Source organism: Rhincodon typus, chromosome 15 (genome assembly GCF_021869965.1).
Source record: "Rhincodon typus isolate 14 chromosome 15, sRhiTyp1.1, whole genome shotgun sequence".
In the NCBI taxonomy this organism is placed as follows: domain Eukaryota; kingdom Metazoa; phylum Chordata; class Chondrichthyes; order Orectolobiformes; family Rhincodontidae; genus Rhincodon; species Rhincodon typus.
In genome coordinates, this window is record NC_063346.1 from 29,819,445 (window position 1) to 29,837,272 (window position 17,828).

Here is a 17,828-nt window from a genome sequence, read left to right on the forward strand (position 1 = left end):
TTAAGAGGAATTCACCTGTCCTGTTTCTCTTGAAGAGAGGCATTATAACCCTGGTGCCAAGGTATCTGCTCCATGAAATGCAGAATAGATAGCTTTGTGTTTTTTTTAAGCAGACAAAAGATGTATGCGTGAGTGGAGTCAGGTTCACACAGACCCAGGGTTTTAGCTTTGCTTTCAGTTGTTGAAGTTGGGTATTTGGAGTTGGAGTTGAAGCTGTTAGATACAACTCTCTCTCTCTTTACTGCTGCAAAAGCTCGAGTTTTCTCTCTTCTGCTCGATTCATTCTGTCAGTGTTCTTTCTCCTGGACTGGAGAAGACAGCGAGTGAGTACATCTGTTTTGCTGCATTTGCCTTTGCCAAGGGTGTGTTTATGGAATGCCACTATATTGGAACAGTTGATGAGTAGCAGGTAAATATTATTTTTATTACTCTTTTAATAAAGTTATGCCAATTCTTTTTTGGTTGTACTTCAATTGTAGTGTCAGCATAAAGTATGTTTTGCTTAAAGCCAAGTAGTTTGACCAATCGAATCACATCTGGAACACAATGCCTTACACTCGCCTTTAAATAAGATTTAAAAAAAAAAAAAGGGTCTATTTTGAGGGGTTTCAGCTGGTCCATAACAATATCTTATACAGCCTGAACATCACTTATTGTGTTCCTTAATGAAATTTCAAACATATGTGTTGCATTAGAGCGATGGACAATACAAGCCAAGACAATGGATATAGTGAGCAATTTGTTTTTTCTGAAAAGCCTTTTCATTAAACTCTTCTCCTCGTCATTTTAATATATTTCATTCAAACCGGTTCTCATTCACTACTTCTTTGTAACTATTTTTCTTTTTCATTAGGATCTACTTTCTGATATGTTTTAAAGAAAAAAAAGTTTTGCTATGCTTAATGGATTTTCTGAACAATCCCATTATATTATTGATTTGAATGCAGAGTTGATTTTTACTTGCATACTAATTTTATAGAAATAAAATACAAAAATTTCTGTCCATGTTGAATGAGCAAAATGAAGTGGCAAATATTATAAACAGATCTCTGCTCCTTTAAAAACAGTATTATTTTACCTTTCCATCTTGATAGAAATAATTTGCCTCCACTTCAGTTTGAGAATCTTAGAATGTATTTCTACACTAAGCCAAGTTATTTCTGGATGACGGGAGAGTGGAGAGGATTTCATTGGCACATGCAAATATCCCCAGGCTTGCACAGCATGTCTCGTTCATTAAGTTATTATGACAATCACAATACTTGACTATACTCTTACGAGAATAACTGAGTCATTCTTCTGTATAACATTAAGCAACTGAGACGTTTCAAATTTTTTTCCTAAATTAGTTTTAGTTGGCATATATGAATAAAGGATGAGTCAAAGCAGAATTGTAGTTAATAGATCTAAAAGGGAATTGCGGAGCAACTCCTTGATCGAAGCAGGAGCAGAATTGCAAAGCCCCTTACAAGCAATTGTCAAGTAAAAAGGCACTGATGCTTTTAGATGGAATTTAGATAATCTTATGGGAAAGGAATATGAGGGTTTGCTAATAGGGTTTTTGTGAGGAAGTTAATATGGAGCACAAATACCAATATGGACCAGTTGGGCTGAATGGCTTGTTTTGTGCTGTGGATTCAATGAAATATAGTTGCCTCATACAATTCCATTAACACAACCATACATAATTGTAATCTGGGTCGAGTTAAATCACTTTATGAAATAATTCTAAATGAGGCAAATCACTTCACTGCAAAAACAGTCGCTTCATGTGCTATATTACTGCTTCCAATTAATTCTTAAATGATTTCAGGACTTGGCCTTCAATAATCTATGTGGGAGCCCAATCTCTTACTGGTTAGAATGTGTCCCCTGTCCTTTTCTGCAATTTTTCAAACTTAGCTTTTTTAAAACCGTTAATTATCTTATTTGAGTATATCTTACAGAAGCAGATAAGACCCATTATACGACACTGCAACAATTGTGGGAAGAAAAACTGGAGGAGGAGGGAAAAAAAGATGCACTGTATCACAAAACAGAAATGATCAGCTTTAATTTACCTTTGTGCTATTGAGAACATGAGCAAAAATGAGCTGATCAGAGAGAGATGGATGTGTAAAGGGTAAGTCATGTCTGTTTTAACTTTGCAGAGTTTTTTTTTAAAAAGAGATCACTGATGTGGTAAGGACAGTGTGGATGCCAGTTATATGAATTTTTGGGAATCAGTTGATATATTGAAGATGTATTGGCCTTGAACTTTAACACAGATTCACCAGAATTATACCAGGAGCAAAAGGTCAAAATATTAGGACAAGCTACATTTCCTGGAGTATGGAATGTGTAACTGAGATATTTAGATGATTAAGAAGAGTTGCTATGACAGAAGAAAAAGTTCATCTGTTGGGCGAGTCCAAACCTGGACTGCACAAAATTTAAGCAAAAGCTTTGGCCAACAGGTAGAAATAAGGAAGCTTTTCTTTACACAAAGGATTGAGAGTATCTGAAGCTTTCTCCCACAAAACACTGTAGAGGGTAGGTCAATTGAAAGTTTTAAAAAATTTGATTTTTGTTTGGGAAGATTGTTAAGGATTATGGAACCAAAATGAGTAAATGTAGTTAATGTACAGATCAGCCTTCGCTTAGATACATACATCTAAAACAGCATGAAATAAGAAAGCACCATGTAAATATGACATACATGCAGAAACATAAGCTTTATTATTTTTTAATTGAAAACCTAATTGAGTGGAATTAGTGCACACAAGAACCACCACAAAAGAAATATTTATTTTGTAAACTTTATAAACTAACTTGCCCAGTTCTCTTTCTCCCAGGGTCCTAATATTTGTTCCTCAACTGAAAAAACAAAAAGAGTTAGTTGACTGGTCAATAATTGCAATGCAACTTGTGGGACCTTTAGCCACATGCAAATTCAGACAGCGTTTGCTATAGGGACTGTAGTCCCATAAAAATATAATTTGTTTTATGTCAAATGAAAATATCCTGAAGTAGATGAAAGAATAGAAGTTGGCCTATGGCATGCATGCCTTTATTGGAAGGGGCCTTGAGTAATAACAATATACAAGTTATGCTGCAGCTTTGTAGAACTTTAGTTAGGCCACACTTGGAATATTGTGTATAGTTCTGGTCACCACACTACCAGAAGGATGTGGATGCTTTGAAGAGAGTACAGAAAAGGTTTACCAGAATGTTGCCTGGTATGGGGGATTTTAGCTATGAAGAAAGGTGGGATAGACTGGGTTTGTTTTCACTGGAACGCAGGAGGTTAAGCAGTGACCTGATAGAAGTTTATAAGATTGTGAATGGCATGGATATAGTGGAAAGTATGAGGCTTTTTCTCAGGGTAGAGGGGTCAATTACTACAGGACTCAGCTTCAAAGTGCAGGGGCATTAAAAGAGATGTGCAAAGCACGTTTCTCACACAAAGAATGGTGAGTGCCTGGAACACGCTGCTAGAGGAAGTGGTTGAAACAGACACAATAGTAGTATTCAAAAACATCTGGACGAATACATGAATAGAAAGGAGAATAGAGGGATATGGATCCTGTAAGTGAAGACAGTTTTAGTATGGAAGGGCAAAATGTGTCAGCGCAGGCTTGGAGGGGTGAAGGACTTGTTCCTGTGCTGTACTGCTCTTTGTTCTGTTCTTTGTTCTTGCAAGCTTAATTCTTTCACAAGTAATTATAACAGTCTGTTACAACAAGTGGGTGCAGATGTGGAAACCTCAAGGTCAGCTAAAGGGGGAACTCGACAAGAATTTGAAAATTGTAAAACATATAGGGAAAGAACAGGGAAGATGGGATTTGAATAGATAAGTTTTGGAAATATTTATTGTGCCAAAGTGGTAGTTGCGTCACTGGTGTGGAACATTTCATCTTTTATGCAATGAGTGGAGTTTAGCAGGGTGGACACAAGTTGAAATTGAAGCTAGTTTATGTAAAACAAATAAGTAATGGTGTGAAACAGAAAAGCTGGGATTAGTGAGGTCACGCAACATCTGTGGATAGAGAAACTGAGTTAATGATGTCCAGCTTTTGTAGAGTTTTGTTTTGCTAAAGTTTGATAATAATAACTAGATGTCCTGTGGCATTGCTTATGTGTAGTCTGATGTCTATGGTTGGGACAGTTAGGCTACCCTGACCTAAAATGAAGCCATTGCAATATTCCCCCTAAATTAGTAAAAACAAACAAACAGTCTGTAAACAGCCAGTTAACTATGTTGGTCAGGAAGAACAATTGCTAGCTGCTTTTGCATTTCAGGCTTCAGGTTATCACATACATATTTTTAATATTAATGCTTCAAAAATGGTATCCAAGTGAAATATTCCAACTGCTAATCTGCAGCAAATAATGCAATTCAGGTTCAGCCATAAGTTAAACCAGTGAACATACACAGAAGTTTGTAAAATTGTTTGAAACATGTTTGAACAAAATTAGATCACTTCGTAAGTAATATAATAAGAGATCAGCATTTCAGACTATAGCCTAAAATTGTTATTGGTGTTGCTTGAATGCAGAGGGAGAGAATTAATGCTGTAACAGACTTTGATGTTGGTTGCCACAATTAACTCTCTTTCCATGCAGGAACTGATACTGTCATCTTAGCAACCATTTAGCGACTTTAACAAGTTATTACTCTGATAATGAAAACAGAAAATGCTGGAATTACTCAGCAGGTCTGGTAGTATCTGTGAAACAAGCAACACTTGTTCTTCTCACAAAGCAAGGCCATTGATTCAGATCTGCCAAAGATTCTCAGAAGTGTAATATTAGTCCTTTTAAAATAAATTTGTTGTCTCTTCTTTCACACCAATCATGAGTTCCTTTGGATAAGATGAAAAATTGAATTAGAAAAACAAAACTAGAACAAAACAATTGATCTAAAATTATTTAAGAAACAATTAATGTGTGATGTGGAAAAGCTACTTAAAAACTTAACAATGTGAAATATAAAGGGTATGTCTTAAAGGTGTATTTTTCTTGGGTAAACTCAAGGTATCCATTAATAACTGCTAGAGTAATGAAACCCAAGGCAATCGCTATACTGACCATATACTCAGGTCATTTTCTGAGGTGGTGTTGAGATTGAAGGTTGAGTTGATGAAAAATATTGACCAAAATATTTGTAATTGGCCTATTACTCCATGAATGCATATTAGTGTTTGTACTTACCCAAATGTCATATTTTGAATGGGCCCCATGCTTTTAGACTTTTTCAAAATAATCTTTCTAAAGAAAGGATACATAAACAGATGCCTTTGAATTGTTTCTGAACTATATTCATTTGTTTAAAAACCCACTGAGATAGATGATGAAAATGCTAATGACCTAAGCTTTAACATTGTTGGCCATAAGTTGTATAAAAAGGTATTTATTAGCCTTTACTAATAATTGTATTTAAAATTCTCTGCTTCTTTTGTTGTTTAAAAAATTACGACAAATGCATAAGTAGTTAATCATGTTTTTGATTAGAAGTTGGAAAGATCAGCTTTGGTGAAATTCAAGGTTTACTTTGCCAGATCAAAGTTAGTTTCAATTAAAACAACCCATTAACGTGGGAATGCATACAAATCCAAAATGTGAGACAGAAATAACAGCACGCTGTCAGTGCTCAGTGCTATGGAAAATCTGATGCTCACACATGTGCGGTTACATGAGGAATTTCAGACAGCAATTTCAGTGTTGTCCAGCTTCTTTCAAGGTATGCTTTCTGCAGTTCTGACACATGAAGTAGAACGTGGGAACCTCACAAACTTCAACCATTCATACAATAATGGCTTTTACAGCTAGAATAAAGTTAAGCTTTTTTTTTTTAAAAACATTGGGGTAACTGAATTCTGAATAGGCTATTAAGTAGTGTATAACTTACAACTGAGCAATTGCTCAATGCCTTAAAAACGAAATTTTATGGAGGATTTTTCAAAAGTTTTTTTTAATTTATTCATGGGAGATGGGAGTTCCTGGCTGTGCCAGCATTTATTCCTCATCCCTAGTTGCCCATGAGAAGGTAGTGGTGAGTTGCCTGCTTGAACTTCTACAGTCCATTTCATGTAGGTAGACCCACAATCCCATTAGGGAAAGAGTTTCAGAATTTTGACAGTGTCAATGAAGGACCAGGATACTGTACATTTTCAAGTCAGGATGCTGAGAGAGAGAATGGAGGGAACATGCAAATGTTGGTGTTCCCTCGTATCTGCTGATAGTAGTGGGTTTGGAAGGTACAGTCTAAGGAGCATTGGTAAATTTCTGCAATATATCTTGTAAATGGCACCTACTGTTGATGCTGAGCATTGACAGTGCAGGGTGAATGTTTGTGGATGTGTTCCAAATCAAGCGGGATCAAGGTTCTTGAGTGTTATTGGAGTTGCATCCATCCAGGCAAGTGGGAAGTATTCTATCAGATTTCTTATTCGTGCTATGTAGATGGTGGACAGGCTTTGGGGAGTCAGGAAGTGAGTTACTCACTGCAGTATTCCTAGCTTTTGGCCTCCTCATAGTCATAGTATTTATGTGGCTAATCCTGTTCAGCTTCTGGTCACCCCAGGATGATGATGGTGGGAGACTCGGCATTAGTAATGCCACTGGATGTCAAGAGGTGATAGTTATGTTCTTATTTGTTGGAGATGGTCATTGCCTGGCACTTGAGTGGTGCAAAATGTCACCTGCCACGTGTCAGCCCAAACATGAATATTGCACAGGTCTTGCTGCATTTAAAAATGGACTGCTTCAGTATCCGAGTTGTCACAAATGGTACTGAACATTGCGCAATCTTCAGTGAACATCCCCACTTCTGACCTTATGATGGAGGGAAGGTCAATGAAGCATCTGAAGATGGTTGGACCTACGACACTACCCTGAAAACTAGGGCTCTTGTGGCACAGTGGTAATGTCCTTACCACTGTGTCAGGATGGCTGGATTTAAGTCCCATCAGCTCCAGAGGTGCACCATAACATTTCTCAACAGGATGATTAGAAAATATCAACCCTGAGGAACTCCTGCAGAGATGGTCTGGAGCTGAGAGAACTGATCAGAAGCACAACCATCTTCCTACATGCCAGGTGGGAGTTTTCCCTCTGATTTCCATTGACTTCAGTTTAGCTAGTGCTCCTTGATGCCAGACTTGGTCAAACACTGTCTTTTCAAGTCCAGAGCAGTCAGTCTCATTTCAGTCAATCTTATTCCCTCAGAAAAGAGAGCATCTACATTCTAGAATCTACACAATCTTTATGAGTAGCTCGATAGAGTCATACAGTCATAGAGTTATACAGCACAGAAAGACGACCCTTAGGTCTGACTCGTCCATGCCGACCAGATAACCTAAATTAATCTAGTCCCATTTGCCAGCATTTGGCCCATATCCCTCTAAATCCTTCCTATTCATATACCTATCCAGATGCCTTTTAAATGTTGTTATCGTACAGCCTCCTCTGGCAGCTTGTTCCATACACGCATCACCCTCTGTGTGAAGAAGTTGCCCCTTCGGTCCCTTATAAATTTTTCTGTTCACCTATGCCCTCTGGTTTTGGATTCCCCCAGTCTACACAAAAGACCTTGGCTATTCACCCTATCCATGCCCCTCCTGATTTTGTAAATCTCTATAAGGTTACCCCTTAGCCTCCGATGCTCCAGCAAATACAGCCCCAGCCTATTCAGCCTCTCCCTAGAGCTCCAACCCTGGCAACATCCTTGTAAATCTTTTCTGAACCCTTTCAAGTTTCACAACATCCTTCCTATAACAGGAAGGCCAGAATTGTATGCAGTATTCCAAAAGTGGCTTAACTAATGTGTATTGTTTCATCCCTACTCATCACATAACTGTTGTCCTGCAAATTCAATGAGTATTAAATAAAACAGTTTAATAATAACTATCCAAATAGTTAGATGTTGACCAAACAGAACACTTCTTAATGAGCAAAAATGTACAGGACCTGTAAACCCAAGAGAATATTTCATTTAACTTTTAACATGACATTTACCTGAGTTATTAGTAATCTTCTTCAGAACTATCATTAGCACTGGTAAAACTATCATATTCATCGATGATGGGTTCAATTACTACTTGTTTCCTGTTTCTTCTAATACCTATCAAAGATTAAGGGGAAAAATTAACTAATATTTATGACATCCATATTATTTTATATGTGTAAAAACAATTCTTATTCTTGGCATACAAATATTTTTTCTGTTGTTCTCACCATTTAAACATTTTAAATAGTACTGGAGATTCTAATCCAAAGCCCTTCCTGGACCTTAAATTAGAACAGCTCGATATTTAAAACATCAGATACCCAGGGGTTACTAGAAGAGAGGTACAGCAAATCACAAGTTATCACTAGGCACAGCATAAGTATTTAAGTTGGAAAAATCATCAAAGCCAAATACCATCCTCTTCAGAAAGATCCATTTATCCTTTAATTATTTGTTCAGTATCCATTGCCATCTAAGCAGTCAATGGTTCATACTTAGTGGTACTCAGGAAGAATGACCAACCTGCCTGGATTCCATTGAAACACTGTGCGCATAGATTCAGCAAAGAACAAAAGGATGGTGTCTAATCTGATTTTACAGAGATTTTTCCTATTCAGATTCTTACTGCTTATTTGTAAATTTGATTGTCAAAGAATAGAAGTCTACAACCCCAATAGGCAATTTACATTAACTGGTTTGCAACTGAACCAATATACCTCAAGCTTAACCAATGGTGGAACAGCAGTCAAGGAAAAACGGCAACAATGTATGAATTTGAGATGACTCCTTCGGTTTCAAGACAAATGTTTTAATTTGTTCAATCCAAGTACTCTGACACAGTACGAGGTACTTTGATATTAAAGGCTGAGAAAGTAAAGTTGCACATAGTCTTGTGTCAGGATTGAACAAGATGACATCAACCCAGTGATCCATTGGGTTGCTGATGGAGTGATCCCAGTGGCTCGCTGTTGGGCATAGGCCAATGGCAAATGGCAAATGTCACTGGACAAGTAATCCAGAAGCCCAGCCTAATGCTCTGGGGACAAGGGCTTAAATCCCACTAAGGCAGAGGTGGAATTTAAATGCAATTAATCAAAGCTGGAATTAAAAGCTAGTCTCAGTATAGAACATAGAACAGTACAGCACAATACAGGCCCTTCGCCCACGATGTTGTGCCAACCTATTATCCTACTCTAAGATCAAACCACTCTGCATACCCTACATTATACTATCATCCATGTGCCTATCCAAGAGTCACTTAAATGTCCCGATTGTATCTGACTCCACTACCACTGCCGGCAGCGCATTCCAGGCACACACCACTATCAGTGTAAGGAACCTACCTCTGACATCTCCCCTATACCTTCCTCCAATCACCTTAAAATTATACCCCCTCGTAATAGTCATTTCCGCCCTGGGAAAAAGTCGCTGGCTATCCACTCTATCTATGCCTCTCATTATCTTGTACACCTCAATCAAGTCACCTCTCATCCTTCTTCGCTCCAATGATAAAAGCCCTAGCTCCCTCAACCTTTCCTCATAAAAGCTGCCATCCAGTCCAGGCAGCAACCTGGTAAATCTCCTCTGCACCCTCTCTAAGCTTCCACATCCTTCCTACAATGAGGTGACCAGAACTGAACACAATATTCTAAGTGTGGTCTAACCAGGGTTTTATAGAGCTGCAGCATAACCTCACAGCTCTTAAACACAATTCCCCTGCCAATGAAAGTCGACACACCATACGCCTTCTTAACAACCCTATCAACTTGGGCGGCAACTTTGAGGGATCTGTGGACGTGGACCCCAAGATCCCTCTGTTCCTCCACACTGCCAAGAATCCTGCCATTAACCCTCTATTCTGCATTCAAATTCGACATTCCCAAATGAATCACTTCACACTTTTCCGGGTTGAATTCTATCTGTCACTTCTTTGCCCAGCTCTGCATCCTATCAATGTCCCATTGCAACTTACAACAGCCCTCCATATTATCCACAACTCCACCAACCTTCGTGTCATTGGGAAACTTACTAACCCACCCTTCTACTTCCTCATCCAAGTCATTTATAAAGATCACAGACAGCAGAGGTCCCAGAACAGATCCCTGTGGAACACCACTGGTCATCGAGCTCCAGGCTGAATACTTTCCATCTACTACCATCCTGTCTTCTATTGGGCAGCCAGTTCTGTATCCAGACAGCCAAATTTCCCTGAATCCTATGCCTGCTTACTTTCTGAATGAGTCTACAATGGGGAACCTTATCAAATGCCTTGCTAAAATCCATATACACCACATCCACTGCTCCATTTTCATAAATGTGTTTTGTCACATCCTCAAAGAATTCAATAAGGCTTGTGAGGCATGACCTGTTCCTCACAAAGCCACGCTGACTATTTCTAATCAAACTGCGCGTTTCCAAATAATCATAAATACTATCTCTCAGAATCCTCTCCAATAATTTGCCCACAACAGAAGACAGACTGGCTGGTCTGTAATTCCCAAGATTATCCCTATTCCCTTTCTTGAACAAGGGAATAATATTTGCCATCGTCCAACCATCTGGTACTACTCCAGTGGATAGTGAGGACACAAAGATCATCGCCAAAGGTGCAGCAATCTCTTCCCCCGCTTCCCGTAGTAACCTTGGGTATATCCATCTGGCCCAAGGGACTTAACTATGCTCATGTTTTTCAAAATTTCTAGCACGTCCTCCTTCCTAACATCAACCTGTTTGAGCATATCAGCCCGTTTCACACTGTCCTCACAAACTACAAGATCCCTCTCACCGGTGAATACTGAAGCAAAGTATTCATTAAGGACCTCCCCTACCTCCCTGCACAAGTTCCCTCCACTATCCCTGTCTGGCCCTACCCCCACTCTGGCCATCCTCTTGTTGCTCACATACGTATAGAACGCCTTGGGGTTTTCCTTAATCCTACCTGCCAAGGCTTTTTCATACCCCCTTCTCACTCTTAGGTCCATTCTTCAGTTCTTTCCTGGCTACCTTGTAGCCCTCTATAGCCCTGTCCAATTCGTGCTTCCTCAATCTTAAGTAAACTTCCTTCTTCCTCTGGATTAGATGTTCCACATGTCTTGTCATCCAAGGTTCTTTCACCTTACCATCTCTTCCTTACCTCAGTGGGACAAACCTATCCAGCACTTGTAGCAAGTGCTCCCTAAACAACCTCCACATTTCTGTCGTGCATTTCCCTGAGAACACCTGTTCCAAATTTATGCTCCGCAGTTCTTGCCTAATAGCATTGTAATTCCCTGTCCCCCAATTAAATACTTTCCCATCCCATCTGCATGACTATAGTAAAGGTCAGGGAGTTGTGATTACTATCACTGAAATGCTCTCCTACCGAGAGATCTGACACCTGCCCACGTTCGTTGCCAAGCACCAAATCCAATATGGCCTCCCCTCTAGTCGGCCTATCTACATATTGAGTCAGGAATCCTTCCTTCCTGGACACACCTGACAAAATCTGCTCCATCCAAACTATTTGCACTAAGGAGGTTCCAGTCGATATTAGGGAAGTTGAAGTCACCCATGACAACAACTCAATTACTTCTGCACCTTTCCAAAATCTGTCTCCCAATCTATTTCTCAGGTGTCTCTGTTGCTATTGGGGGGTCGATAGAAAACTCCCAAGAAAGTGACTGCTCCTTTCATGTTTCTGACTTCCATCCATACTGACTCAGTGGATAAACCCTCCTCGATGACCTCCCATTCTGCAGCTGTGATACCATCCCTGATTAGCAATGCCACTCCCCCCCTCTTTTATCTCTCACCCTATTTCTTTTGAAACATCTAAACCCCGCAACATCCAACAACCATTCCTGCCCGTGTTATCCAAGTCTCCGTAATGGCCACAACATTGTAGCTCCAAGTACTGATCCATGCTCTAAGTTCATCACCCTTATTCCTGACACTTCTTGTGTTAAAATGGACACACTTCAACCCGTCACACTGACTGGTAACATGAAACTATTGCTAATTATCATAAAATCTGTTCATTAATATTCTTTAGGGAAGGAAATCTGCTCATCTGGCCTGTGACTCAAATACCCCTGAATGGCCTGAGAGAAATGGAACTAGATGGAATCAACCAGCACTGACCTAGGCATCGAAAACAACAATGAAAATGAGCGCGGTCTCTGTGAAGTCCTCCTGACCAATATTTGCCGGTTTGTGTAAAGTTTGAAGAACAGACCCGCAGAGCAGTCCAGCAACAGCCTATGTTAGTCATACTTATAGAATCACACTATGCAGACAACGTCCCAGTCACCAGTACAATCCCTGCTTATGTCCTGTCCCACAGACAGGTCTGAATCACCAGAGGTGGCAGCATAATGGTGTACATTACCTCACGTCCCTCTGCACTGAAATTCACCTGCCAGGTGTCAGCTCATTTAGCCAACTTGTCAATGTCCCTGTGAAGTCACTCAGCATCATCCTCACTATTCACTAGTCTCCCTGTTTGTTTCTTATGGGCCCCACTCTATTCTTCATGAATCTTTTACTGTTACTATGTTTGAAGAACATTTTATTGTTTGTTTTAGCACAGCCTGTCATCCTTTCCTCATAGCAATTAAAACTCTACTCCCATTATTAACTCCCCTTTAAACACACACATGCAGATAAATAAACCATTGGTGTTAATAGGTGGAGGGTAAGATTGGGAAGGCAGTTCGGTCATTCCTGTTTACCGGATTGCTGAGATTCTTGCGCTGGTCAGAATGCTGCTTCTCAGTCTCCTTTCTCCAAAGGCTTTCACTGGTTTGCATGTGGCATGGGGGTGGCTAGTTTGCTCTGGGTTTCTGATTTATCAATTAAAAGTCAGAGCTTACAACATCAGCTGAAGGAAAGATGAAATAGTTTCCAAGGAAGCTAAAAAATAGGACCTCAAAAGGTAGTAATCTCTGGATTGCTATCTGTGCCACGTGCTAGTGAGGGCAAGAATAGGAAGATATGGCAGATGAATGTGTGGCTGAAGAGTTGGTGCAGGGGGCAGGGTTTCAGATTTGTGGACAATTGGGATCCCTGTTGAGGAAGATATGGCCTGTACAAAAGAGACGGGTTACACCTGAACTCGAGAGGGACTAATATCTTGCGGGCAGGTTTGCTAGAGCTGTTGGGAAGGCTTCAAAATAGGTTGCCAGAGGGATGGGAACCAGAGTGTTAGGTCAGAAGATGGAGCAGTTGGTATAAAAGGTAGATGCAATGAGCAGGGAGACTGTGAGGAAGGACAGACTAAAATGGCAGGAGGATGGGAGTCCATGCAGAAAGGCAGAAGGAAGCAATGCAGAGACCAGAGCAAAGGTTAGAAAAGACAAATAAGTAAAATTGGAGGACAGAATCAAACGCAAAATACAAAAAGATTATTAGATTACTAGATTCTAAAGGGACAATAAGTATAACGGCACTTTATCTGAACGCCTGTAGTATTCGAAACAAAGTCGATGAACTTGTTGTGCAAGTATGATTTGGTTGCCATTACAGAAATGTGGTTGCAGGGTGGTGATGACTGGGAACTAAGTATCCAAGAGTTTCAGGTAATTCGGAAAGATAGGCAGCAAGGTAAGGGGGGGGTGGGGCAGTGCTCTTAATTAAGGATGAGATCACGGCAATGGTGAGAGATGATATAGGATCTAAGGAGCAAAATGTTGAATCCATCTGGTTGGAGATTAGGAATAGTAACGGGAAGTAGTCACTGGTGAGAGTAGTTTATAGGTCACCCAGTAATAATGCTACAGTGGCACAGGTGATAAATCAAGAAATATCTAACGCATGTAAGAATGGAATGGCAATAGTCATGGGGGACTTTAATGTGCACATTGATTGGGCGAATCAAGTCAGTAAAGGAAGTCTTGAAGAGGAGTTCACAGAACTCATCTGTGATAACTTTCTTGAACAGCATGTTACCAAACCTACAAGGGAATGTGCAACCTTAGATCTGATCCTGTGTAATGAGACAGGTAAAATTAATGATCTCGTAGTTAGGGATCCTCTTGGAAAGAGTGATCACAGTATGATCAAATTTCAGATACAAATAGAGGGTGAAACAGTATCATCTAAAACCAGAGTTTAATGCTTAAACAAGGGAGACTACAATGGGATGAGGAAGGAGTTAGCTAAGCTAGACTGGGAACACAAGTTGTATGGTGGAACAGTGGAAAACTTTTAAAGAGATTTTTCACAATGCTCAAAAAAAGTATATTCCTGTCAAAAACAAAAATAGCAAGGGTAGGAAGAGCCAGCCTTGGGTAACTAAGGAAATAAAGGAAGGCATACAATTAAAAAGCTCAGGCTTACAAAGTCGCCAAGGGTAGTGGGAAACAGGAAGATTGGGAAAACTTTAAAAAAAACAACAAAGAACCACGAGGGAAGCAATAAAGAAAGGAAAGATAGATTATGAATGCAAACGAGGACAGAATATAAAAATAGATAGAAAAAGTTTTTATAAATATATTTAAACAAAAAAAGGGTGGCTAAACTGGCCATAGGTCCCTTGGAGGGAGAGAAAGGGGAATTAATACTGGGTAATGCTGAAATGGCCGAAACCTTGAATGGCTATTTTGTGCCATTGGAAGTTGTGTCTAATATGCCAAAGAATGATGTTAAGTATACGATGGGAGGTGAGGACCTCAATTCAATTGTTATCACTAAAGGGGTAGTGCTGAACAAACTAGAGGGTCTAAAAGTAGATAAGTCCCCTGATCCTGATGGAATGCATTTCAGGATGTTGAAAGAAATGGAGGAAGTTATAGTGTATGCATTAGTGGTAATTTACCAAAATTCGCTGGACTCTGGGCAGGTTCCAGTGGACTGGAAGAAAGCAAATGTCACACCGCTGTTTAAAAAACGATGTAGATAAAAAGCAGGTAACTACTGGCCAGTTAGCTTAACATCTGTAGTCAGCAAAATGCTTGAGGCTATCATTAAGGAAGAAACAGCAAGACATCTGGACAGAAAGGGTTCCATCAGGCTGACGCAGCATGGATTCAGGAAGGGAAGGTTGTGTTTGACAAACTTACTGGAGTTCTTTGAGGATATAACAATCGCGGTGGATAGAGGGGAACAGGTGAATGTTGTGTACTTGGATTTCCAGAAGGCGTTTGATAAGGTACCACATAAAAGACTCATTTATAAGATAAGAATGCATGGAGTTGAGGGGAATGTATTAGCATGGATACAGGACTGGTTAACCAACAGAAAGCAGACAGTTGGAATAAACGGGTGTTTCTCTGGTTGGAGATCAATGGTAAGCGGAGTGCTACAGGGATCGATGTTGGGCCCGCAACTGTTCATGATATACGTAAATGATTCGGAAGAGGATACCGAGTGTAACGTATCTAAGTTTGCTGATGACCCTAAATTGAGTGGAAAGGCAAATGGTGCAGAGGATGTGGAGAGTCTGAAGAGAGATTTAGATAGGTTAAGTGATTGAGGAAGGGTCTGGCAGATGGAATACAATGTTGGAAAATGTGAGGTCATTCACTTTGGAAGTAAAATTAGTAGATCAGATTATTATTTAAATGGTGAAAGATTGCAGCATGTGGTTGTGTAGAGACACATACGAGTGCTTGTGCATGAATCGCTAAAAGTTGGTTTACAGGTGCAACAAGTAATCAGGAAGGCAAACAGAATGTTGGCTTTCATTGCCAGAGGGACTGAATTTTACAGCAGGGAATTTCTGCTGCAATTGTACAAGGTGCTGGTGAGGCCGCACCTGGAATATTGTGTGCAGTTCTGGTCTCTACACTCGAAGAAGAGTATACTAGCTTTGGAGGCGGCACAGAGGAGGTTCACCAGGCTGATTCCGGAGATGAGGGGGTTACCCTATGAGGGCAGGTTGAGCCGCCTGGGACTGTATTCGTTAGAATTTAGAAGAATGAGAGGAGATCTTATCGAAACATAAAATTATGAAAGGTATAGATAAGATAGAGGCAGGTAAGTTGTTTCCACTGGTGGGAGAGACTAGGACGAGGGGACATAGCCTCAAGATTAGAGGGAGTGGATTTAGGACAGAGATGAGGAGGAACTGCTTTTCCTAGAGAGTGGTGAATCTATGGAATTCTCTGCCCAAGGAAGCAGTAGAAACAGCTTCATTAAATATATGAAAGACACAGTTGGATAGATTTTTGCATGGTAGGGGGATTAAGGGTTACGGGGATAATGCAGGTGGGCAGAGGTGAGATCGTGGATACATCAGCCATGATCTTATCGAATGACAGAGCTGCTCAATGGGCCAAATGGCCTACTCCTGCTTCTATCTTTTATGAACTTATGAAGCAATTCTCCAACCATTCTTGGTGTATAAAACTATTCCTTTCTCATTTTAGTCCGCAATTAAGATTACAGAAAAACAAAAGGCACTGTTTTTACACTATCATGTGGCTCCCTAAACGGTTTTTCGTGTTTTTGTAGACTTGCAATTTTTTTTTTCAATTCTGTTAATGACAACCAAAAACTTGTCTTTTTCTCTGGCTTTATTTTATTTGATCTCGTGGTCCCCCACCCACCCCAAATTTAATATTGCATGAATGTTTACTGTAAATTGCATACTCTGTCTGTCTACAGATTTGTTAAGCCTTGGTGTTCTTGATACTTTCTTTCACCAAGATTCACACTTTGTCAATACCTCCCAACTCTGATATAGTCAGAAAATCGAAGCTTTCTTCCAACCCTGGAGTCCGAAAGATTAAAACTGAATTTCACAATGACACTTGGAAAATATGACTTCAAACTGTTCTCCAATCCAAGCAGCATTTGTTTGCCCCAAAGGTTTCCCACGTTAGCCCACATAGATTCTACCAACTAAAACGGATTTCAGAAGAGACAACTAGATTTATTTTATGTGATCATTCCCAGCTCAAACGTTAGTAATGGTTCTCTAAATTATCTGCATCAGGATACCGCACAGATGTGGAAGCATGTAGAAGAAAGAAACATATCCAATAAATTTCTAATTATGCGCAAAAGGCTAATGTTGGGTATCATGGTTAAAAACAAAATTATTCTTTTCATTAATGCTAAAATACGACCAATGTTATATTTGTATCTTTAATTTCACTATGTCTGAACGATACAGCTTAAATTTTTTTTTAATTAAAATGATCTTACCATTCCAAATCGGAAGAGACACATCTTCGGTCACTTCCTCAAGGTAGTTGAAATCAAAGGTAACATTTGGATTCTGAAACAAAAATGTATTTGGGATCAATACAATAAGGATTATTAGTGATATGCAGTAAACATAAGCCTCTCCGTTTCAAAGGAAACCTGAGTATTCATTACGTACACTCCTCAGTACTTTGCTCCAAACATCATACTCAAGGCTCAACAAGTAGGGAAATGAAGGAGAGATTCACAGTCATACTGTAAATAAAGTTATTTCAACAACATAGTACAAACCACACTTCTTTCTGAAGTATTATAATGGGAGCTACGAGATTGATATGTAACAAGAGGAAAATACCATTGGAAAAGAGAAATAAACAGAAAATGCTAGAAAACAATCAGGTCAGGCAGAATTTATACAGAGAAGCTGTTTACATTTTTTGAAACAGTAACACTGTTTAGGGTCAACAGATGCTACCTGAACTGCTGCATGCTGTAAGTTAAGTTACATAATTTGCTGAAGGCAAAGGATACAAAATAATTAACTCCTATGTGATGTAGTGCCAAACCATTTGTCCATTCTGTCAACTCACCGGGATAGTGTGAATCATCGCAAATGTGACAAGATTTAGTCAAGCTATCAAAAGTATCCAAATTTCTTGACTGAATCTCAGGTTAAAAGAAAATACTCACTGGATTTCTATACTTAACAAGG

At 39.6% G+C, this 17,828-nt stretch overlaps 1 protein-coding gene across 5 annotated transcripts in view; it reads right to left on the bottom strand.

The window, feature by feature from the left end:
• Positions 1-2,690: 2,690 nt before the first annotated feature.
• tdrd12 (tudor domain containing 12) overlaps positions 2,691-17,828 on the bottom strand; it is a 124,002-nt gene continuing 108,864 nt past the window's right edge. For 4 of the 5 annotated variants that reach the window (XM_048605531.1, XM_048605534.1, XM_048605533.1 and 1 more), the window contains 3 exons: positions 17,117-17,189; positions 7,999-8,104; positions 2,706-4,844 (listed from right to left, as the gene is read on the bottom strand). In XM_048605531.1, coding sequence (XP_048461488.1) covers positions 8,007-8,104; positions 17,117-17,189 — 171 coding nt within the window. In that variant the 3' untranslated portion in view covers positions 2,706-4,844; positions 7,999-8,006. Of the gene's footprint in view, positions 4,845-7,998; positions 8,105-17,116; positions 17,190-17,828 lie in introns of all 5 variants that reach the window. The other variant, XM_048605530.1, reaches the window with a different exon arrangement.